Genomic DNA, 24,889 nt, shown 5'->3' with positions numbered 1-24,889 from the left:
TCCTCTTGAAGCGGTGCTGTCACCTACCCCACCAGGTGGCGTTCCTCATTCTCCACTCACATGATGTGGCAAATAGTTAAATTTCATACAAACAAGACCTGCGTGGAGAGGTAACCCCAAATGTACAGCGAGATGTGCTAATTTTTAGGTGGAAAATTATGGACAGTTGTTTTTAACAACGAGAATCAGAAGCCAGTTCACCGTGTTGATAGTGATCGGCAAATAACAGAGGTAATTTTTTGTGTGACCACGGATTCGACATGTCCAAAAACTGTTTTAATACGTCGAAGCACTGTTGTAGTTGTAATATCCTTGAAGGTTTTTTCTTTTTAATGCGGCAAGGCCCTTAGTGAAATTGGGGTTGTGACTTACGTTATGCATCCTCAAACATTATCTAACCTCAGGTGTAATATCCCGAAGAGCCATACATAATAAGCCCTAGTAATTTTAGTAGGCCATCGAGTTGTTACACGTAAACATTATGTTATGAAATATCAGAAATCTATGGAAATGACCACTATAATGTCTACTGTGTACTAGTCAGCATCCAGACTTCAGAAAGCCTGAAAATACCACTTTTTAATATCGGACTACCAAATTTCATTACAGAAAAAGCATGTTCATGATATCGATCCAAATATTTTGAAATGAATGCAACATATAATTTGTAGATAGTATATTTCTCTTGGATCAGTTAATTTAGTAGGATGACATATAGTTGCACAGTTTGATGAAAACATTAAGGTTCCACAATAGTTCTTTGCCTAAGATTTACTCTCAAAATTTTTAATTATATACATACATACATACATATACATATATATATATATATATATATATATATATATATATATATATATATTATAATATAAATATATTATTGAAATACGGTATGGTGATTTCATTTTATTCCCTTATATGCATTTTGTGAAAAAAGGGGTGATAAACAGCCAGCGTTCAGCAGCCTCAGTTTACTTAAGCAAGTACACGTAAATGTGACTGCTGTACTCATCAGGTAAGCATGTGGTCAATATAAATTTTATATAAATGTAAAAGTTTGATATAGAATGACAAAAGTTGGGTGTGACTTGACTACCTGACTTGGGCATGACTTGGTCAGGGTACAATTTAACTTGATCTCATGTTTTCAGTAGGCATTATAGCGAGAGCCAGTAACTCAGTCAGCGTTTCCAGGGTATCGCAAGTTCACGCAGATGCCGGCGAGACAGGTCGGGGCTCTTAGTTTGTGAGAGTTTGATAGAGCCCACACCTATCTCGTCGATACCTGCGTGAAGTTGCGATACCCCTGAAATGCCAATTGGACTAACATGTATTTAGGTGTTAAGTGGATGTAATGTAATTTCTTGCTGTGGGATTTCATTTTGTTGTTTATCATCTAGTGCAGAAAACTGTTTTTATCTGTAGAAAGTAGATGATAGACATTTTGTTTTTTTGTGATGTTAATATCTTCATTTCCAGTGATGGTTGTTTATTAGTTTAAAGTACATTTGTAAAGTGTAGATATGTTCTTTTGTTATGATTAGTTTGCTTAACTGCTGAAATTCTCTTGCCATTTTGGATATATCATTATTGATTTGTCTGTTTATTTGTACAGGTGGGCCCCAGATGGGATTTAATTATAGATGCGTGAGGCGACTGATGATTAGACAATTTGGCAGTGAGTATTATGAAGTTAATTATATATACATTGTATACAAATTACAATAACATGTATTTGAAATACTGCATATATAATTTATAGTGTACGTATGTTTTAAGTAGAAAAATTCTTCCAAGGATTTGCTCGGTCTTGCCATAGTCCCAAAAAGTACTTAAAATCAAGGTGGTCTTAAAAGCTAACACCTCCTTTTGCTCAATTTATAGAGCACACTGGAAGCCTGAAATTCAGCCCGGTTTGCAACTCACTTCACCAGTGTATTCAATCACTTTCATAAATGTGGGCACCATGTATGGCTTTTGAATGTTGCATGGTTGCCTCACTTCCACAGTAAACCATACACCTTAGCCCCAACATCCTGATCAGAGTTTTAGCATTCTTTACTCACCCATTCTTTACTCATAATATATATTATGAACATGAAGTATGATACTTTAAAAATGACCTCATTCTGAGTGCAGTTCTGGCTTCGATATATTTCTTGTTTCAATGTAAAGCTTGGTTTTTTTTATTATATAGCTTTCAGAAAGCTAAGAAATCTTTACTATCCTGACGAGAAAGGTGTTTCTGAGTGCATGTTGAATTAGCCGGTCCTATCTTCTGTTGAATTTTATGTTTTTTTCTGATGAAGTGGCATAGAACAGTTTCGTGTACCAAAAGATTTTACAACCTACAATAAGGCAAGTGTTTTGTTTTTATTTCTCTGAAAATTATGTCCAGAAAATGCAGTTGGGCAAGAAACATGTTTGACTTCTTTTTAAATGGCTTCAAAGTTCTGATGAACAATGGTCAGAGGCATAGTAATGTCCTGCAAGCAGCAAGGGAAAGTATCTAATAAACAAATCCTCCTGAATATGTGAAATGTATTCTGGCAACATCCAAGAAGCTTAGACTGGAGCTGACAGTTAAGTGTACATTGAAACAAGAACTTGTTTGGTTTCGTCAAGCTTTCTACCTCTCTCGCTGCTCTCCAGCAGTGCCCATTTACCAAGATACACAACCAGTTGCAAGGAATCAGGTGACACAGTAAAAAAAAAAAAAAAAGAGCCATGTACAATATCTTATTACAATATCAATATCTGTTACAATACAATTACAATATCTGTAAATTGTGCACCCTCCACACCACTCTGATTCAGTACAGCAACATTCCATGTGAGATTCATGAAAAGGATTGGATTGACATGGCTGTATCCTTATCTGTGTAACTGATAACTCGAATTTTTGACTTCACTGCCTTCAAATATATCTACGCTTTTGTTGGAATGAGAGCGTTGTCTTTAGAGTTCAGATCGTTGAAATTTTCATCAGATTCATTAGGAGAGGGGTGCAGGCAGCATTTTGTCAGGTGGGACTTTGTAGCCTTGTTACAGACTTTTGTGGTCTGATCTCCCATCTTCCCAAGCCAAATAGATACATTGTTCCAGCTGACAGTTGTTGACACCTTGTACATGGTAAATACATTTCATTCCTTGAAATTAAAAGTGGGTGAGAATTACTTGATGTAGACAAGTATGAGTGGATTAATAAAAGCATATGATGTTATTTTATAGTTTCATGAAAAGAAAAGATGTTATAAAATAAATATACATGTACATGGTTTCCAGGCTTCCTGACTCACATGTCCTTTGAGGACATGTTAAAGTCTTTTTGTAAAACTTCTTAATATTTTCTAAACATAACAAGTAAAAAGGGTTAAATCTGAGGGTTAAATCTGATTGGCTGGTGGGAGAGATAGGCAAGTCTAAGCTGAGTTTTAGGTATGGCACATTTATTCAAGTGTGACCAAGCCTTCAGGGATTAACCCAGGAAACCCAAAGTCAGCTAATCAGAATTGATTCTATATCCCTTAAAATGTAGAAATGACAATACACCCAGTCAGTATTTCAGTAGTCACGCTTGTTCATGCAGGTTTGGACGAGACATAGTGGGGGTTCTCGCGAACTATTGTAGCTAAAATACATGATTTTATGATAGCTGCTACTCCCGCTTTTGAGCTGACAGACCCGGGTATGCGAGATATATATTAAGAAGTAGCAAGTACCATAAATCTTGTCCTTCAGCTGCATTAGTTTGCGAGAGCCCCCACCCTGTCTCGTCAGTGTCTGTGTGAACTTATTACAATAATCAGTATCATTAATAATGTTGAATCAGTAGAAATGACAATTAAAATGGTTCACTGTTATTTTAAGACTTGTATAAAATTTCTTGTCATTGGGTAAGCATCCCTTTTGTGTTGCAATTTGTTTTTGATAAAGCCTGTGTGTAAATCTAAAGTTTTATGTGATGTAAATAGAATTGTTTATTCAGATATTAAACAAGACATGATAAATACAATTTTTAAGATCCTACATTTATTATGAAGCACTGGCACTTCCACCAAGCTTTTGTAAATATCAAAATTATTTGTGTGGTGTGGCTACAATGACGTACATCCATACAAGCTGCGTTCAATATATAGACCTACTAGATGTTTTAGGACTGCTTTGCTTTAGTGTGCTGCTTTGTTTAAGACATACTGTAAGTGGAATATTTATTGTGCATATATCTACATATATGTACATGTTTACTATATCTAGTGTAGATCCAGTATCAGGGTATCTTCAAAACAGTATGGAAAAAAGTAAAGGATGATTGTATTACTAGTGAAGTATTAATGAATAAAATTAATTTGGTTTCTTTTCAGGTTGCAAGAACTTCTGGATATGGGTATTTGTAACTGTGGTTGTGATATACTTGGTAGATCTGATGATCTCTGTCCAAGTGAGTGTCTTCAAGTAATATACTTATTTATTCATTTGATTGGTGTTTTACGCGGTATTCAAGAATATTTCACTCACATGTATTTGACAGCAGCCAGCATGATGTGTAGGAGGAAGCCAGCATAAGCAAATTAATATAGCTACACAAGCTGAGTACACATGTACATGCACGCACAAACATGTCGAGAGGTGGTACTCTGTGTTGCCCTACGGAAATAAGGGAGAGACAGATGTGGACTTCAGAGGTCAGATGTCATAGGCATACACATTGTGAGATTGAGACCATATTTTTGTAGCTTCCTAGCAATATATCTCTCTTCATTTGGCCAGCAAATGCATATATTTGACCTCTAATAATCTCCTACAATGACTCCATGTAGACACTGTGCTAGCCAGAAATTAACATTTTGGCTGTTTAGCCTAGAGCAGGAAACTTTAAATGGACAAGACAGCACCTGGCTAAAGCATATTTCAGTCCAAAGCAGGATAGTCAATATCATAGTTTATTATTTTAATGAGATTTCACCGAATAACAGGTAGACCAAAACTACAATCCTGCAAAAATGGCTGATGTGGATCAAGGCAACCATCTTGAGAATTGTGTCCAGTCCAACACGTTGCTATCAAATTGCGTGCCCTAAGCTGTGACATAGTATTTACTCATTCATTCCATGAAGTGACTTATGATTATACAGAACTACTGCATAAGACATCATTTTGAGATCGTTTACAATGATTTTTTTACGTGTAGTTGAAGGACCATTTTACATAGTGTTGTGAGGCAGGCCTGTATCATTTACGGATCACCTCAGACGTAAAATCAGTTGACACAAATTATGTCAGACAGCAGGGTAGCGTCACGGCTCAAACAGCATTCGTCTCCCCAGTAAACCTTAGGCCTACTTAAACACGTTGTTCAAATTATATAAATACATTTTTTGGTGTTCATGTTAACCTTTAATCAGCATGCAGTTGCTAAATAACAAATATCAGAGTCAGTGAAAAATTCATTTAGGATGCCGAAAGTTTATCGGAATGAGAAGACAGCGTCTCACCTGACAGTGCTTAAAATTAATTAAGTCTTGTGATATAATTTTTCTTTTTCTCTGAATTTATTAGAGCTGAAGATTTTAAGTTTTGCCCTTTGTCTTTTTTGCGTACAAAGGATCTCTTTTTCTGTTTTCTTTTATTAAATACTTTAAAATTATTGAAATGCTGTGTTTAAGCCAAGGTACTTTCTCTGACATCTGTGATAACTAGGTCACGACTGCTTTCATCTTGGAAGCCACCACTACAAAATTGAAGTATAAAATCCAACGACAGTCAAATGCCTGGATCAGCCTCGGTGGTGCTTAGATTTATTTCAGATTTTTATCAGAATTGAGCATGATTCCAGTTGTACAACAATTGTATTGTAATTTTGTAAACATTGAATAGGGGTCAGAAGTACCAGTATAGCACAACCGCTCCTGAGGCTACGATCTAAGCCAGGAATACCTGGCCTTGCATTTGCAGGCTACTTATAAACTGTATAAACGACATAGTCTTCTGTATGAACAGTTTAAGCAGTGGAAAAAATATTCTTCCAGTATGCCCAATTTCTGAGGAAGGCTATTTCATCACAACTTTAACCTGCCATGGGCTACTGGATAGACTACTGTACGGAACATATCTTAGGCATTAGAGAGCTAGAGTAAACGCGACATCACCACTTTATCAATAATGGAGATGCGCTAAAGCTGTGACAAAACGAAGTTTCACATTAGTTTTACTGGGTCGAAAAAAGTCTAAAAAAATAAATATAATGCAGGTTTTACTTTGAATGGTAGTCTTTCAGTGGACATAAACAATAGTCAGTTGCTGCCTTTCCACTTCAGAGTAATAAGAGTTTTCAGAATTTGTTATCTTTAAATGTTGTGAAGGTTTCAGAAGTGCTAGCACAGAATAGTGACCCAGGAGCCTCTCATTCAAGACTATTAATGCGATCGCTTTGAGTTTGTCCAGCTTATGTTAGCTGGCTTCCTCTCCGGACAGATGTAGGAATGCCTTAAAGCAACCTGCAGTTTCCTCCCACCATAATGCTGGCTGCCCTCAAAATAAGTGAATTATTCTTAAGTGCGGCTTAAAACTCCAGTCAGGTAAATAATTAAATCTAATTCTCAGAACTCTGTGCATTAAGTAAGTGATTTTGAGCTATATTGTTGTATCCTGTGGACATCACAGCTTCGCCTTGTTACTGATCATATTTGCACTTGTTACGATTTTCAGAGGACAAGAGAATATGGGATGGTGGTTATTTACAAGGTGGAAATGTGACAGGACCCCCTGGTAAGAATCATTTCTCTGTCATGATTATATATCTGTGTGTGGTTTGAATGATTGACTATGAAAAGAATCAATTGTAACATTTGCATTTGGTCTTGTTTGTTTACTTGAACTAAAACATTCTGCAATTTTGTTCACCAGTCCATGTCATTGCTGATGTATAACTACATACTGTATGACTCTGAAGTTACAAACATGTAGCATAATTCCAGCTATATTCTCACATGCAACTCGCAGCGTCACATCAAGAATATTTTCACCTCGTTTCTGATAAGACAAGTTGTACAGAAAGTAATGATGATTCTGCTTCGACAACACTTCAGTTAAATTGTGTTGAGAGATACATTGTTAACTTAACCTTCGTGGCCAATTCCACGAAGTGATTTCTGACTTAAAGTTAAAATTTAAAATCTCCATGTAATGCTTAGTTCTTGGTACTATAAGCTGAAGTGTAGACATAGTGGCTTAAGATAACATTGAATTAACGAACAAAATTTTAACTCCTAGAGCCCATAAATTAGCTCTAATAAAGATCGTTTTTCAAATTTTGACTTAAATCAGAAATCGCTGTGGAATCGGACCGTGTTAACAGTGGTGTCACCTCTGTTTCTTAAAGCTCACTTTATATAATTTTAGTGTCTCAGGACTAGGGTAGCTCTTCATAAATTGGATCACCTAATTCATGTATACTTACATGCAGGAGTCATAACTCATTACACCTCAGACACCAACAATGACCATCTACACCAGATACGCTGTTTTTGGGTTACATCATTATAACAACTGAGTGACGTTTCAGTGCAAAATGACATTGCCACTTTATGGCATGGAAGAGCTACTTGTCTATCTTTTAACATGGTAGTGATCATGTTTGGCACAAACTGCCAGCAAAACTGCAATATAAATAACCCAAACCCACCCCAAAACTTAATTCAGAAGATCAATCAAATCTTTTTTAATTAGTTTTCTATATTCCATTTTATTTTTTTCATCAATGGGATCCATATATTTTGAAAACTGCAGTCAGAAGTTTTTATAATACCTGTATTATATATCACATTCACAGTAGTGGTGTGCTATGCTGGACGAACATGTATGCGTGTGCATGGATACCACCTGTGTAGAGAAATCTCATCTACCTCAATTTTTCAACCTTTTCGCATATGAAAGAGAAACTTTCAGTGCAATGTATGCACTGTTTTAATTTGATTTTGGAAACAAAACTACATTGGTTGGGTTGGCTAGTTTCAGGGCTTCACAAAAAGTATAATTTTATCAGTCAACATCTGTAGAATAATGCCTTCAGAATATGCGTGAATAAACACCTTGCAAACATGAAAAGGTTGAAGAATTACAGTAAACCAATTCAGTTGCTTAGTGCCATATGATAGTATATTTTGAAGGTGTGATGTCACTTTGCTGACATTATTACAATATATGAGTACTTGTATGTTATGTGTCTGTATTGAATGTGCGCTTCTTGTATATATACATGTATTATGCCCTGATGTGGCTTGCATATATTTAAACCAAAAAGCTTTTAAGCAAGTGAATATTTATTCATATATAGCTGGGCTCCCTTCCCATTCTAACCCAAGGAATACCTTCAACCACTAGTATAATTGACATTTAAAATTATATATACATATTCTTATTTAATTTTTAATAATATTTGTGTTTAAGGTAATAAAGTAAAAATCTAAAACTGCTTTTTTACAGTAATAAATGTGGTATTCAATTTTTTCCAAGCACTCTGAGCAGTGGTGTCAACCTCTCCAAACTACATGTACAAAAGATTCTGAAATAGTTCTGAGTAGTTTAGTCTTGTGTTTTAATAAATGAATTACCAGTAATCCATTTATCTTTCATTATTATTTTGAAATTGAAAGTATGAAAACTGACGATAATTTAAGTAAGAACAAAACTCTTGATTGAGGACATTTTATCTGAAATTATAAGGTCTTGTGTATCTGGGTTATTTCTTGCCAGATATTAAGGAAAGTGCTCAGATACAAGTACATTTGCATGCACTTGGCAAATGAATTCACAATACTCTCTAAATTTTGTCAATTTTATATACTGTGAATTTACAGTGAAACCTGGACTTACAGATGGTTTGTATTTAGGAAGATTCCTCCTATTATACTTCTAATATGATTCGATGATGGGACAAAATGGAAAGAAAATGTGATGATTTTGAATGAAGTGGCTTGTTCTGATTGTATTATATTGGCCAGAGGCGTCATTTGTCTCCCTTGGTTTGGGAAGGGTAGCCCTTAAACCATGTCTCTTGCATAAAGCTTCCTTCAGGGGTGGAGAGTAGTTGAATTAAAGGAGTTTTAGGAGCCACATGCTTCTAGATTTCGGTGTTGAGTCTTTGAAATGTGTCCCACTTCAATCCTTATCCCGCAAGAAGCCAAATGTACATGTATCGTTGGCTCCTGAATTGAAACTTAATATTTTTAACTTCTGAATTTCTTTTGGCATAACTTGGTTGATCCTCAAAAAATGGTTCCAACTCTAAAGTCTTTTTTATTAGGATTTAGATGGAAATATTTTATTTCTTTTTCTCTCTGTCTTTTCCATTCAACAGAATTTAAAAACAAAAGAAAATTAAAAACATAATACATTAAACAGTATTAAGTTTTGTGTTAAAATTAAAGAATTTTCTTAGGATAGCATTATAATGTGTGCATTTTTGGGGAGCTTAATGCAAGCAGACCCTTTTGCAATGTGCCCAAACAACTCCTACGTATACCTTTTAATTTCTACTGTACACGTACATGTACTGTTTTCGAGTTCAGTACATGTACTTAACATTCACTTATGCATGCATGGGGAGCATGTTACTAACTAAGCTTACCATCTGTCCTCCTCCCATCATCCATTTACAACATGCTTGAAGCTTACTTGGAACTGTTCCCTTTAAAAAGCTAGTCTGCTACTGGACTGAAACTACTAGATTCATATTTTTTTAATCTTAATACATAAATGATAAAAGAAGCTTTACCTTTTTAAAAGTACATGCTTCAATGATCTGTAGTAGACCTTTCAGTCATTTTCAGTTTTTCTAGGCATTTGGTTAGAGCACAAGCTCGTGCTCGACGAATGAGGCTGTGTGTGGAATTCAGAGCTTGCAGTTTTGGTTGCTTTGTCCACCCATAAACCTGACTGCCTCTTCCACCCATAAACCTGACTGCCTCCTCCATCCCTATAAGTCAAAAATTCTTGAATGCAGTGTTAAATATCAATCAAAATAAATAGTGTCACTATAATGTGACTAGTTGGGGTGTCATGTCTGGTGTCTTCAGCATGATCCTTCAGTGGTGACAGCACTTTGGGAGACAGGAGTCGCCCGCCACAAGAAGACACAGTATATGTACACACTTCTCATCATCATATGACTGAAAAAGTGTTCAGTACGACGTTAAACCCAAAGCATATATACATACATACATACACACATACATACATACAAGTCTGTAGTCTTCTATTCATTCACTATTAAACCTAGATATCTTCTTTTTCATCATGTGCTGTCCACAAAATGCCACTGTATACAATCCAAAAACAAGTGTTCTTTACTAATAAAGTATTTCAACTTTAGTATGGTTTTGGGTTCCCCCTCAGCACTCTGCCCAGTTTCCTCCTACCCTGATGCAGGTCGTATTTGGAGTCCTTATAACAATACATTGTTATTTATTGCTTTAGTTCATGAGAAGATTTTCTGGAATTAAATATAAAAATTTTCAATTCAGTGCACCTTTATCAAAGCAAATATACATGCATTGCTTTATTTGTAAAACTTTATTACAAATCCTATATTTAAAAAACTGTTAGCTTGTAACAGACCATATTTAACACTTGCTTGATATGTATTTAGGTTGATGCATGTCACTCATGATAATTTCAGTAGTGTTATACAGTGTGTTGTTAACACATGGATTGACAAGGATTCATGTCTTTAATGTGGGTTTTTTATTTTAAACACAAATGACTTAGGGCAATTTCATGTATAATATCAAGAATTATTACATGTATACATATTTATTATATTTAAAAATGACCCCAGTATATATAATGTGTAATATCCACTTTAACTTGATAACATCATGGAACAATTTCATGTATCTCACTTTTGTGATATGGACAGACTGTACACACATATAACCACACACGCACATGTATGTATCATTGCATGTGCACATGTTAAAAATGAATTGATGAAGGAATCGTAAGAATTATTTTGTATTAAATAAAAAAGTTAAAAAGACTAGATGTATGGGAATACATATACTGGTATGTGCAAAGCTTGACTACATTCCTCTGCATGTACATGCATTTCAAGAGAAAGCTTATTAATATTGTCTGAGCTTTTAAAATAACTGATCTGGCAAAGTGGTTATGGCAAATCATTATACAGTTTGCAGGCACATGCCCTAAATGAAGGTTTAAACAGCTTGGTTACATAAAAGCATGAATTGAACATAGAAATCTGCCACATGTTTGACACAAGCTCATCGCTATAATTAGGAACTAATCCATTTAAATACTTGTATACTGGTACTATTACCATTAAATTATAATGATATTGGCATGACGATGGACATCACTTCATTTTGTCATGCATCAGTTCAGAACTGAGATGTTATTATCAGAGTCTAAATTATGCGCATTGAGATCAAAGCATTTATATGCATAAGAAGTTCATCTAGCCCACATGCGTCTAAGTCAATAGTGTTAGTGTCCCCAAATAGTACGATTGTATCCTTCAAACAAGGAAGTTTCCAGCCAAAATATGTAATTTCATTATCCGTTCATGCAGGCCTTGGAAATGTGTGTATTAAGCACTTTCAGGTGTTTAACTTTAAAGCTTTCCTAACAGAAATATTCACAGTACTTATGTGATGTAAATACAACTGTCTGGAACTTCACATAAAAAAAGAGAATGGCTATATTGCAATGAAATTCCTCTACCATATTCCCGATGTGAATATATTTTTTTTTTTTTAGAGAAAGTGTCAGACTCCGAAGATAGATAAACGAGCAAAACATGGACATCTCTTGGGGTGTCCAAGTTTCGAACCTAGATGTATAATTAGATCTGAGGTATGCTAGCCAATGAGGAGGCATAGTTCGATCTGACTGTTATATCTCTAGATTGGCAGTACATGCACACAACTTATAATAGTGTGCTCTGTTTTAATAGCTGACATACATGTATGGCATTAGACTTTGCCAGTTCACAGCCAGGAAATTTTTGATATTTTTGATATTGCATTTATGCTAACACGCTGGCAGAAAGAAGAACTATTACATTGAATTTGGTCAAATTCATGGACAACTGATGTTGATTTTTATTATTGTAATGTGACTGGCTGTTTCTTATTACAGTTTACTTGATTGGTGTTTTATGTCATAGTTAAGAATAATCCACTTACATGACAGCATAAGTTTTATAGTGGGAGGAATCAGTGCAGAACCCACTGAAAACCCACAACCATCCACAGATTGCTGGAAAGAGAAAGCAAACATGAATTGGACTTGAACTCTTAGCACCTGCATTGGTCTTACCCCTATAATATTCTGTTTATTATGTTCAAGATAAACACATTGCAGAGATCAGTGGTAGCTGTGGTAGCAAGTACATGTTAATGTTTATCAATCCAATATTCCATTTGTCATAGTTATGCAAGGGTTAAATTGCCTGCATGCAGTCATCATTTCAAAATTACATTGTTTTTGAAAACTTTTCATATTGAAGTAAGTGAGGCTAAATTTGGTGTTTCTAGTCTGAGTTTCTAGTCTGAATGGATTGAAGAGGGGATTAAGGGATTAGCCATTCACATCTGTGACCTATGGGATTGTATGTTCTAATCCAATTGGTTTGGCTTAGAGTGTTTGTCCAAAGGTTTACTGGTTTTATAGGAAAGTGTTGCTGTTTTCCAGTAAACCCTTTCACCCATGAATATGTACCCACTTAGCTGATAACGTCTTTTTCTTGTATCGTTTACAAATGAATTGACAGGATTGCCTTACATTACCCATGATCTGTGAAGGTCTAATTTCTGTAGTACCACTTGATTTTGATTTCTTGTTGCTCGAAAATTACGGTATGTCTTGAATTGGTTAGTCAAGGACTGCTTTGGACAAAACAACATTATATCTCTGCTTCACGGTTTCACCTCATTGCAATGTTATTGCATGTTTCTACATATACTGAAGTTAGTTAAATATTATTGAGTATGGATTCCTTGTAATATTTCTTGTAGTGTACTGGTGTACAAAGTTGAATTACTATCACTGTATTACTAAATAACTAAATTTTACATTATTTTATTTCAGTTTTGCAAATCCGTTTTAAAATGCGATCCTCTCTCCCCTAAAAATACAATAAAAAAAAATAATAAATAATCCAGCAGTGTGATTATTTTGCAACCCATTAATGGCATGTAGCTTTGAGCAAGTGTCATGATGTGCTGTGGGATATAAAGCATGCTGTATGTCCATGAATTTTTTTGGTGTCTTGAGCCTTGAATGCGAATGTAGCAACTGCCAGTGGCTTGATCCTATAATTTATTTCAGGTGCATTATTAAGATTGCATGGATGGTTTGAAATGAGAGAAACTCACACAGCTGATATCCATTTAAATCTTTTCACTGCAGAAAATGACATTTTAGAGAGATTAAAAGCACATACAGGTATATGCAGCTAACATATAATGAAGTCATTTAAAATTTATAAAATTTATACAAGTCATTATACCTTATTTTCAGTATAAAATATATGCAGTAAGAATTAAACCTGATAAATCTGCATACTAATTAATTGCTATTTGCATGTGTGTAGGCCTATGGACCATAGGCTGTGCATTTATAATTACCGTGTAACTTGATTGTGTTGAGTTGGTAAGTTAAGCAGTTGCATTACTCCTGAATTTGCATGCTAAATGTGTTTGGTTAATCTACGCAAGGGTATATGGTGCATGCTGAGTAGTAAGAGAAAGTAATGTAATCAAGCCAGTTTCTTGGTTTCATTGGTAGCTCTGGTATGAACTACACTTTAGAGGAAATGTAAGGAACTGATATTTTGTAATGTTCTTGTCTCCTGTCCTGATATAAAAAAGAACTGATTAATTCAGTGTGTGACAAACATGTTACAGATATTGAACAAGCTGAAAAGCTTGATGAAAACCATCAGAACACAAGCTACCTAAACTGTAATTCAACTGATTTAAGGATCATAAATAGCATATATTTACTTAAGAAAATTTATATATATATATATTTAAGAGCAATTGTATTTTGTATATTTGTAATATTTGATAATTGTAGTTAAGGAATCACTAGCTCTATAACAGGTTTCATTTTGACTCACTGAACAGCTTATTCTTCAAGTTTACTTTGCTCATGTTTATTTTCATCATTTAGTGTTAACATGCATTTGTGTTGCTTTATTAATTACATGTAGTACTCATTCATCATTTCTGAACTGGAAGTACCCTTTCAGGATCAGTTACGTGTATCATGTACCTGTATGCACCATACTGGGCATGCGTGGAGATCGACTTTGGCACTGAAATGGTTGATCACTGTGAACTGGTTGTTTTTACAGGTACTAAATGCGGTGTTACCTGTCCTGAAAATCAATATGCATTTTATATCAAAACTGGCACTAACAATCAACTGGGACCTACAATCTGTTTTGAAGACCAAGTGTAAGTTATGGAGAGGAAAGCATATTATGTAATAAAGACCAGCTTTGAAACTCACATTTTTCAAGTAGGATGTCATTCTACCTTCCAAAATGCAAACTGTGCTTCAATAGAACTGTTATAATGAGGTAAAGTAAGGAACATAGTTATGGGTGAAATTTTAGGACATACCTGTTTGTTTTGCTAATGCAGTGTACAATGTATCTTAAAATCCATTTATTTGACTTGTGCCATTTTAAAATACACGCATGACTGATCATAATAGCTCCAATGGTGTATCAGTACCAGTAGGGTCATCGTGTTTTAACAGAATTTAAATTCGTTTAGATTCGATTTGTTTGATTCTTGAGAATCTACATGAATCTACTTAATATCTAGTACCTCAAAGCTGTTATTGTAATTGAAAGTTTTAATACATGTAAAAGTGAACAGATTTTTGGGATTACATGTTCATAACTTTAACGATGTGAAAAACTTTTTACACTACTCCAGCATTTATTAGTTCGAATGTGACTTTGAGGTACAGGAGTATTGAGGAGAACTGGATTCTCATTAAAAGTAATTTTCTGAGAAGTGGGGCAGTTAGGCAGTGGGGCATTGATAATGTTGTGCATTGTATATACCTGTATGATTATACCTCTATATACCATTCTCATTTTATGTTGACAGAGCTATGAGTCCAAATCTTGGTAATGGTGGGAGAGGACTTAATATGGTTGTTGTGGATGGTAAGTTTCCAGCTTTGCTGTTTGTCTGGTAGTGTAACTCATATTCTGTCTTCAGATGTTTTGTTTTATACGTTAATATACTGTACCTAAATGTAATTACACCACTGGAGGAGTTTTGTATGATATATTTATTATTTAAGACATGAAGCTTATTGATAAGAATAGTATTTTTCCAGAAATACTTCATCGTAGCCATCTTTGTATGTTTATATTCAGATTTTCTTCCACCTAATTAAAAATATGATTAAATGTTGTGTACCAGCAGTTTGAGTAAACATTGTGTGCTATATGAAGGTCTTTTTGAGTGAGTTGTGGTCCGTTGATTAAAGACGCTTATCTTTCAGTTGCAAAGAAACATCAGGCATGGTTTCATACTCCTGTCACTGACTATATTGTCAGTGTATATGGACATTTGCACAGTCTTGACAGTTGTTGAAGACCAATTGTCCTCCATCAATAGGGTGTGTACGTCTCTACGTCACTCGTGGTCAGTTACTTGGCGAAGGTTGGCAGTTTACCCCAGGCACTTCAGTTTCCTTCACTCTTGAAATAGAACATATAATTGCCCTTTGGTATTTTAAAGGCAACTTATACAGGTCCTTATTTCCATCCTTCACTTATGCATTGCTTTTGTCTTTATTTTGCAGACATAACAGCAGAAATTGTAGGCACCTTCACTGTTGACACATACATAGATGGTGAGTTATTGCAGGAAGCTAGCAGCAGTGTAATATAAATAGCTTAAATGGTGATGGTCCTGAACCCTGTTTTTTAGCATACTTCATACCCCAATGGGGAAATCGAAAAACTCCTTCCCATCTGTATCAACATGGTCATAAGATGTGAACTCATTTGTTCTTTTCTTTATTACGTCAAAATTAGCAGTGGACGTGTGCTCATAAAACATATATGAAGTGCACACGCACTGCAATGTCACAGCAAAAAAAAAAAACAAAAAAAAAACATGCATTCTGTCATTTGGACTCTGAGTAGATCATCCTTGAGTCTTCTATTGTAGGTAGCATCCAATAACAGTTGAAGCAATGCTAAGGGTGGTTTCTCAGAAAATACATGTGCAATAGTCTTTATATTATAGCTGCAATTTTGCCGTGTCTTAAGGCATAATCATTCATTCAAAAAGTACTTTGTTTATATAGAGTGCAGGTTTTGCATACATGTAAAGAACAATAGGGGGGTGTACCATCGTTGATGTCCTCTACGCATAAGTATGCATTCATAATTACAAAATTCATTGCTTAGTCTTGTATGTTTGAATCATGTTGTGTCTCAAATAGTACTGCATCTATTCGGGTTTTGATTGTCAGTATGTATATTTAAATGCAGTTAAAAGTTAAAACATTTAATGTCTTTATTGTGTATATGTACTAGAATTCCTGTTTAGATAAACGCTCAAGTCCTTAAGCTGAGCTGAAGTTTTGCATTGATGTGTCTTCAGATAAGTTTTTGGGTAGCCTTGCTAGAAAATCTATTTTTATCAGGTATGTTTACATTGTTCATGTTAAAAGCCAGGGCATATCACATACAGTATCTCCATTTTGTAATAAGTGTTGTTTGATTTTTCATTTGAGTTTGGATGTTCTCTTTCAGATACCCCACTTATCAGATATATACGTACAAAACTTGCAGACAATCATATTGTTATGATTGCCAGCTTTGATGAGGTGTCCTCCAAGTGAGTTAAGCTTTATTTCATTGTTATAAAATAAGCTTGTTTTACCCAGCATACCTATACCTTGTAAAAGTAGAGAGAATATATGTAACCGTTTGAAGATACATGTATCTTGTTATGGATACATTTATTTTACCTGATTAAGCACCATAGCTTTTGCCAGGGTATGTCTTAGTGTCTTTGAGACATGCTATTCTGACAAAATTAACATGTGACAGATAGGGAAATGGAAGAAAACAATGAGATATGAGGCACCCTGATTTCAACTTCTTGCTAAATCTGTGCACATCATAGTAGAAATTTAAGAATCAGTCATCATTTTCCAAGATGATTAATAAATTCAATATAAAAAAAACTGCTGTGATTATTGCTCACATTGTCTTGGTCTACTAGAGATTGTTTCATTCTGTGTGTTCTAAAAATCAGCCTTATGTCATAGTTTTAGGTCAGCATAAGGTCATAGTTTTAATCCATATCGGTAAATGAGAAGTTTTATATACTGACATTGAGCGAATGTTAAATCAGATCAAGTAATCTTGCACTATCTGTTGGTATCTATTTGAGGAAATGACAGATTCCCTCAGCGTTTTGAGGGAATCATTGTGGGTTTAGTGTCTCATCCGGTAGTAACCATTTCGCAGATTTCGATGTCGTGGCTCATTTATGCCTTTGTCAAAACAAAGATGCCTGCTTAACAGCCAGAAGAAGTCAGAATAAATATTATAAAGAAAATCAATTTGATTATATCAGATTTATGAAACTAAGAATGTAATGTTCATTTCTTCCCTCCTGGAATACATGTATTATATAGTGCACAAGTGAAACTTGGCAATGGCAAGAATTTATTAAGTGTCTGTGGTCTTACAAATATTCAAAAGTCATCATGAATTCATTGTCAGCCATAAAGACAAATGTAAGGATGTGCTTGCGGTGATTGCCATGTGTATGAATATATAAAATTTTAAGAATTAACCCATCATAGAACTAGTTTTCAAGAGTGCAACATTAAGTTATGTCCCTTTGGTCCTGCATTGCAGACTTAATGATGCTAGGAGATTGCTGAAGAAACTTGGGTCGAACCAAGCAGATTCCATTAAGTTCAGAGATTCATTCATGATGATTGGGCAGAAAAATCTGGACTCTGGATATGCCATTGAATACGTAAGTTATTTATGTCAAGAATTTATAGTTCCTCATTTTATATTCGATTTGTTGACAATAAATAGTCTAAAAAAAATTAATTAAAGGCTTTAATTACTATTTATATTTACATGTAGTTTTTAATTGAATGTTTTAAGTTGTGATTTTTTTTGTCCATTATTTCATTACCATTTTGTTATTTATGTTGCAGCATAACAGAATGCGGTCTGGGTTTGCAAAAATTATTGAAAAGAGTGGCTGTTTTTCAATTCCAAGTAAGGGAAAAGATCTTGCACTGTTTTTCAGATGTAGTTTAATCTGCTGAATATCAAATTTAATTCAACTTTGTTACTAAATAAATACATTCATCTTTTAATCTGCCATATTTCTCTGACCCCCCCCCCCCCCCCCCCTTCCAAATTCCTGTTAAAGATTTTGTAATAAATTTGTTACATCATGGCACATTGAATAATTGATTGATAAATCTTCTTGCCTTTGTTTTTACAGTGGGTCCCCTGGAAAACAGAATTGATAGTCTTCAGTCTGCTATCATTTTACCTGAGAATATGAAAATTGGGGAGCCATTCCCAAACTGTGGGTTACCTGAATCATGCCCAACAGGCTCTGTGTCGGGCCTGGTGTACACGGGAAAGGGAAATACAGAAGGGCCTCAAATCTGCTTGGACGGGAAATAGTATGTGCTGTAAATTTTTCTTTCATTTTCAAAAGCGAAAAAAAAAAAACAATAAGTGACAATTTCAAATGTATATTTTGACTGAAATTAGGGAGACATATACTGAATCTCCAGAAACTGTTTGACCGGTATTGTCATATAAGTCTTCCATCAACCTGCGAATGGTTGTGGGTTTCTCCCAAGCTCTGCCTGGTTTCCTCCCACCAGAATGCTGGTTGACATTGTGTAAGTGAAATATTCTTGAGTAAGACATCAAACACAAATCAAATGAATGAATATACATAATATTGGTATTTTACTGAAATCTTGTGCTTTTTTTTTTTGGTGAATCAGTAGTTTCATTGCCATATTTTTTTGTTTCAGTGTTTCTGGGACTGATCTGAATGATGGTGGAAGGGGTTTTAATATTGTGGTGCTGGACCCAAGATCAAAGAAAATTGTTAAAATGGCAAGATTTGACACATATGAAACAGGTAAAGTGTACCTACCATCTTGTTGTAAAGTTTGTAGATTAATTTTAAGTTCATCGGTAAGCCATCTCTGAATTAGCTCCCTTTTTACAAGTCAGCAGTTATGGCATGGTGCGGGATTAGTTTGTAATACCATGAGAAGTTGGACCTCGCTTATTGAAGTACATGTAGGCTTATGCTGTATGTGGGTTGTGTCACAACAGTGGAAGCTATATGCCAGGCAACAGACTGCAGGAAAACTTGACATAATCTGTTTAGAGTCGCACATCTTAAATGAAGTATTCGTTGTCAGCTCAGGTAAAATGTATGTTTGAAAGATTTATTTATTTATTTAAAAAAAATTTCGGCCTTACAATGTTAAAATCTATCTTATAGGTAGGTCTTCAGCTAACTGATGCCGCTTTAATATTGGAACTCCCCAGTAGCCATTTTCAGAAGTCCTCATTGCACCTTACTCCTAAAAAAGTATTGCAATTAATAAAATGCTAGACATCACCAGGTGCCCCTCCCCCCGATGTAAAGTCATTAAAATGCAGTCTGTTCAGAGGTGAATTGTAACATGTGACTTCAGGGGCGTGGGCCTATCCTCTACAGTGAGACTGGTGCTTTATATCACTTAGCCAACAAGAGCTTCCTCTAAATTTTCATTTCTGTTTGTATTACAGACAGTAGCCCTCTAGAGATGTTCCTGGAAGATGTGTGGGGCTCCCAAATCATTATTGCCGTAACTGCAGATGAGTCTTCAAAAAAGTGAGATTTTATGTTTCGATGTGAATGTACATAACTCCATATGTAGATACAATGTGTTTTGGTAAACAAAACAGCACATCAAGATTTTTGAGCAAAAAATCCAATACAAACTGACAGCCTTAAAGTTGACATTTGTTTCTTTGGATCATTAGTTTCATGAATAATCGCATAATGATTATTATATATAGCATAATACCATGAAAAATAACAAGTATCCTACAAAAATTTAATGTAGAATCATGAACACTTGCAAATAAACTGTTGAAAACATGTTGTTTTGGTGCATGCTATATTGCGACCAGTGGTATCCTATGATGGTCAGTACTAAAGAATAAAAAAAATAAAAAGCTGTGTCATTTATATGTATGTATTTCTGAGATTTTAGGACATATTAAGCTTGGTTCTCAATATGTATTTATTTGTTTTTGTGCTCACCTGTAGACTGTCGGTAACAGCTAAGGAGCTTCTGCAGGAATTTGGCAGCAGTATGATTGAGAGTCTCCGCTTCAGAGATGTGTGGTACCTTGTAGGCCAGAAAATGCTGGATGGCTTCTCAACAATAGAACAAGTAAGCTTTACAGATATTTAAATTAATTTTACCTTAAGGGGATACAGAATCATTTCTGATTGGCTGGTGTGAGAGATAGCCAGCCAAGTCTAACTGTACCTAGCCTGAGGTGAATTTTAGGTACAGCAGATTTATTCAAGTGTGACCAAAGCTTCAAGATTTAACCTAATAATCCCTATCTTAACTGTCAGCCAGTCAGCATTGATCCTGTTTGCTTTAAGTAGGTTTATCGTATTCATTCCATGTTAAGACCACACCTATTTAAATTTTTGTTTTAGGGCGAAATGAATCAAAATGAATTTCATTTATCAGTAAATGGAAAGTCTTTTTTGAGAAAAATGTGGACTGTCCTTGGCTGGTTTTCTTGTTGATGACATGTTTACTTGATCTGAAAGCCTTGGAAAACATGAAAATCATCAATGTATCAAGATCGGACAAAATAGAAAGGTTGATTTTTCTTTTTATTTTTATTTCATTTTTGATATTTTAGTGTTGACTCACCCGTAAAACATAAAATAAAATGATGTTGCCTAACTGAAGGTTAACACCCAGCTTAAACTGCTGATAATGGGCTAGCCTGTAACTGGGAGATATACAAGGAGGTGCCATTGGGCTTTGAATGTATTTAGTGAAGTATTGAAACTTCTGTTTCTAAATTATGCGAGAAGCCATTGTGGTGTGATGGTTATAATGTGTCACATATTTTCCTTGCAGATAAGTTTTGCAGGACCAGATGGTCAATGGCCGAAACCCTTAACCCATTCCTTCTGCATTCCAACAAAATGTAGGTGGTCAATTTTCTCTGTATGCATTGACGGAACCACTCTGTGAACAATTTCTTTATTTAGGCGAGCAAAAGTTGTTTACTATGACCTTGACAACATTAAATCACAAGTAAACCCTATTGTACATCATTGTGGTATCATGGAATAAGAAAGGGTGTTTGAGGTTTTACCTTTCCAAACATAACCCCAAAAAGTCTTCTTTAAGATTAACATTAATGGTGGTCTTGTTAGTACTTAAGTTCAGAAACACAGTAATCATTTTATTTTGTGAAGGAGTTTCGTTGATTATTTATTGCAGTACTGGCAACTTAAAGACTGTAATAATATATATTCTCTATCACTGGTAATGTAATAATATGAGTATGTAAGAGTTTTCTTAAAGTAATGTTCAATGTTTTTCTGGTAGTGAAAAGTACGAAGGTGATGCCAGATCCACTGGTATGGAGGAATGATGAGAAGAGAGCTTTCTGTAAGGAGAATGACGGCTATGTAGACTTTTGTGATCGTAAGTAGTCTTCATGTGTGGTATCTGTTTAACATTTATTTGAATATGGTTTCATTGCACCAGTGGGTTAGATTTGAGGGTGGCATTGTTTGTAATTTCATGTCGTGAAGATAGTGTGAAGCAGGACCTCCAGTCAATGATATGTCAAAATTTGTAGACGTCTTCAAAGTATAGTGTATCAGTTTCTAACGTCATTCTGTCTTTCAGTGAGAGGTCGTGATGAATTGGTAGGTGAAAAAAGTGGCGTCAGATTCTTATTGTTGAGCATTTGAAGAGTCTCCATTGAATTAAACAATACTTGGCATACGGGAAAGAGGCTGTTAGGCTGTTTAAAGAAAGCAGCTTCACACAACAAGCATTATAGCTTTAAAATGTTTACAGTTTGAGGCACAAGCTAATTAGAAAGGAACCATTTTCCATAACCTGTGGACTATACAGCATTGACATCCTCTCTTCATCCATCACATAGGGCATCCAACAACCATGGCTGACCTTACCCAAGCCAGTCACTTCGTTGAAGGGTGATTCTCAATAATGAATATTTATTACCCTGTGGTGCATAAAATATAGTTTGGATTTACCATTTTGTTTTTTGACAAGTAGAGTTGATATTTGTTAAATGGTTCTAATGGACTCCTCATGATGCATCAAGTAGAGATACATGATATCCTTAGTTGCACCTGGCTGTCTCTACCGCCAGTTTTTGGTTAAAATTCAATAACCAGCTGTTGCCCATCTATCCTTGGGTATATTTTCGCTCACCCGAAGTTTTGTTCATAGGCTTGTGGTCTTGAATGGAGTGTAGTTTTTGGAATTAAGAAATTTGTTCTCTTTTTTTTTTTTGCAGCTGCTCACGTGGATGATCAATATAAACCAGTTCCATTGATGGAGAAATCTTTAGAGGGAAATGACATATACTCCTCTCCAATTATTATTGTACCAGGTAAATTTAAAGTGCACTCATTTATTACAGCCACACAAAAAGGTGTCTACCAGTATGAATGCATCTTCTTTAGACTGTCTCCATTTCAGTGGCAAAGTTTGTCTCTTGTGCTTTTACATGTAAAACAGAAATGAGATGTAATTATGGCTTTAAGTATTTATCAGTAGATGAGCAAATGAGACACATTATAAAAGTTTCACAATTTTATTTTTTTATGATTTATTCAATTCTGATTTTTATTCAGGGGTTGAAGGTGCTGATGTAATGCTGATTGAGTGTGAATTTATAGATAAGTTGTATTTATTATCAAATTTTAATTGGCACAGAAAATAGGTGGGCATTGGACTTACAGCTATATGTACTTCTCAAGCGTTTTACTTTTTGTTATATATTCCAGGACTTAATCACAACTCTTTAGTGAAAACACTCGAGACCACATCCATGCAGTCTGGAATCAATCCTGAAATGGTGTTTGTAAGTGCTCTACATGTATATTGTCTTTTTCTAAAATGCAGTACATGACATAAAGTTTCGCCGATCGATAACTGTCGTTTACTTTCCCACGGACTGAGTTACCAGCAACATGACAGGAGTGGGCGATTAGCTCCCTGCACAGTTCATTACCCTGCATGCTTGCTATGGTCTCTCATCCGCGTTACACAGGGTCAAGGCACTAACAGTGAGGTGAGCAGGTCTCCTGACTAGCCCACGTGTATTTCTAATCATACCCATGAATTATACTGAAGGAAGTATCAAGTCAGGTGATGACTATTACAACCCTGTAAGTTCCGAACTCTGTCTCCATCTCAATGTACACTGCAGACCTCGAAAAGGCGAACATACAATTGTTTGGGTAACATGGAAGTCACGTAGCAGTAGTATCGTGTGAATGGTTGCCTATTCGGATCCCTCATTTTGCCACACATGTGTATTTGTTATGCAGCACTTGTATTTCAGGTACAGATAAATTTCACTGAGAATTCTATCACCATATAATTTGAACGAAGTATGTCACTCAAGGTGCACATTTTCTTTCATTACAATCGGAACTGTCCTCCTATTGCAGAAGAGTTATTTTTCCTGCCTTTTGAATTTGGAAACCTCCCATGAAACACAGAAAACATACTCAAAGCAAACTTTGCGAAAAATACCATGATTAACTTTGACCCCTTTTCAGTAGTCCAGCATATATTGAGAGTCATACAGGATTTGTCTGTATTGTTGACACGTTAGAAATTCACACTATGCTGACTGGCTAGATATCAAAATAAATTGCTTGTTTTATGATTAACGGTATTCAAATTTGCCCAGGCATGATTTATGTGTCGTCAGCAACAGGTAAGATTATTTTTTTTTGCCTTTTGTCGGCAAAATTTCGCCATTGATGGGTATAATAGACACGTGGAGATTGTGAGGCCTGTTTATTGCATGTTGTCATTTTAAACACAGTTTGTCATCATCTGCAAGTAAGGATTCATGAAGTGCTAAGTTCTGTTTTAGTTTTGTACATGAAGAGCTCTGGATTATAACAAATATTTGACAAGTGTAAAGGTACTGGGTGGTCACCAGGGAGTTTTTTCTTGAATTTTCATTTATCATAAAATGGTGATCACACAACAATTAAGGTGCACCTGCCGCTCATGTGACCTTTGAGGGTATGAAATGGGGAAATGGGTGATTCTTTTCAAGGCTAACTCCAGCTAAAGGGCTGCCACCCCCATGTGGGAACATGACACTTGATATACACAGCTACATGTAGGTGATCCTCTAGAAGTGCTACTTTCCATAGGGGTCAAATAACTGGCACTCCGTTTCAATAGAAACAGCTAATAAACAGGCTTATGAGATTTTCGTTGAAACTCTGATGCCTGTATGTAGGTGTGTATGTGTGTGTGTGAATATGCCACACAAAAAGAACCAAAGTAGATGTGGCCATTCTCTGTCATTGAAATCCTACTTGAATACCCAAATTTTCCCCTTTCTGAACAATCGCCTGAAAGCAGGTATGTTCGCTTTGGCTCCCCCCAAAAAAAAATTATAATAATAATTATGAGGATACTGGTGATACTGGTGGGAAGGAGTGAGAAAGGGATTGTGTGTACTAGTACATGTAGGTGTCTTTAGTCTGCAATCAAA

The 24,889-nt window shown here is 35.3% G+C and overlaps 1 protein-coding gene and 1 long non-coding RNA gene across 3 annotated transcripts in view; both read left to right on the top strand.

The window, feature by feature from the left end:
• The first annotated feature begins 74 nt into the window (after positions 1-74).
• On the top strand, positions 75-4,436 carry LOC135469829 (uncharacterized). The gene is made up of 3 exons (XR_010444363.1): positions 75-231; positions 1,616-1,678; positions 4,365-4,436. It is a non-coding gene; the product is annotated as an uncharacterized LOC135469829 (long non-coding RNA).
• Positions 4,437-6,741: 2,305 nt separating this feature from the next.
• Positions 6,742-24,889, top strand: part of LOC135470259 (protein O-linked-mannose beta-1,2-N-acetylglucosaminyltransferase 1-like) — a 31,608-nt gene continuing 13,460 nt past the window's right edge. Inside the window, exons 1-15 of one of the 2 annotated variants that reach the window (XM_064749084.1) lie at positions 6,742-6,768; positions 14,381-14,483; positions 15,150-15,208; positions 15,856-15,906; positions 16,817-16,901; positions 17,936-18,059; positions 18,250-18,313; positions 18,546-18,732; positions 19,096-19,205; positions 19,868-19,952; positions 20,394-20,520; positions 21,235-21,304; positions 21,712-21,810; positions 22,658-22,753; positions 23,151-23,227. In XM_064749084.1, coding sequence (XP_064605154.1) covers positions 15,154-15,208; positions 15,856-15,906; positions 16,817-16,901; positions 17,936-18,059; positions 18,250-18,313; positions 18,546-18,732; positions 19,096-19,205; positions 19,868-19,952; positions 20,394-20,520; positions 21,235-21,304; positions 21,712-21,810; positions 22,658-22,753; positions 23,151-23,227 — 1,230 coding nt within the window. In that variant the 5' untranslated portion in view covers positions 6,742-6,768; positions 14,381-14,483; positions 15,150-15,153. Of the gene's footprint in view, positions 6,769-8,863; positions 8,880-14,380; positions 14,484-15,149; positions 15,209-15,855; positions 15,907-16,816; positions 16,902-17,935; positions 18,060-18,249; positions 18,314-18,545; positions 18,733-19,095; positions 19,206-19,867; positions 19,953-20,393; positions 20,521-21,234; positions 21,305-21,711; positions 21,811-22,657; positions 22,754-23,150; positions 23,228-24,889 lie in introns of those variants that run through there. The other variant, XM_064749085.1, reaches the window with a different exon arrangement.

This window comes from Liolophura sinensis, chromosome 7 (genome assembly GCF_032854445.1).
Source record: "Liolophura sinensis isolate JHLJ2023 chromosome 7, CUHK_Ljap_v2, whole genome shotgun sequence".
Taxonomy (NCBI): domain Eukaryota; kingdom Metazoa; phylum Mollusca; class Polyplacophora; order Chitonida; family Chitonidae; genus Liolophura; species Liolophura sinensis.
Note: the sequence above shows the minus strand (reverse complement) of the source record. Positions and strands in the feature narration are given on the sequence as shown.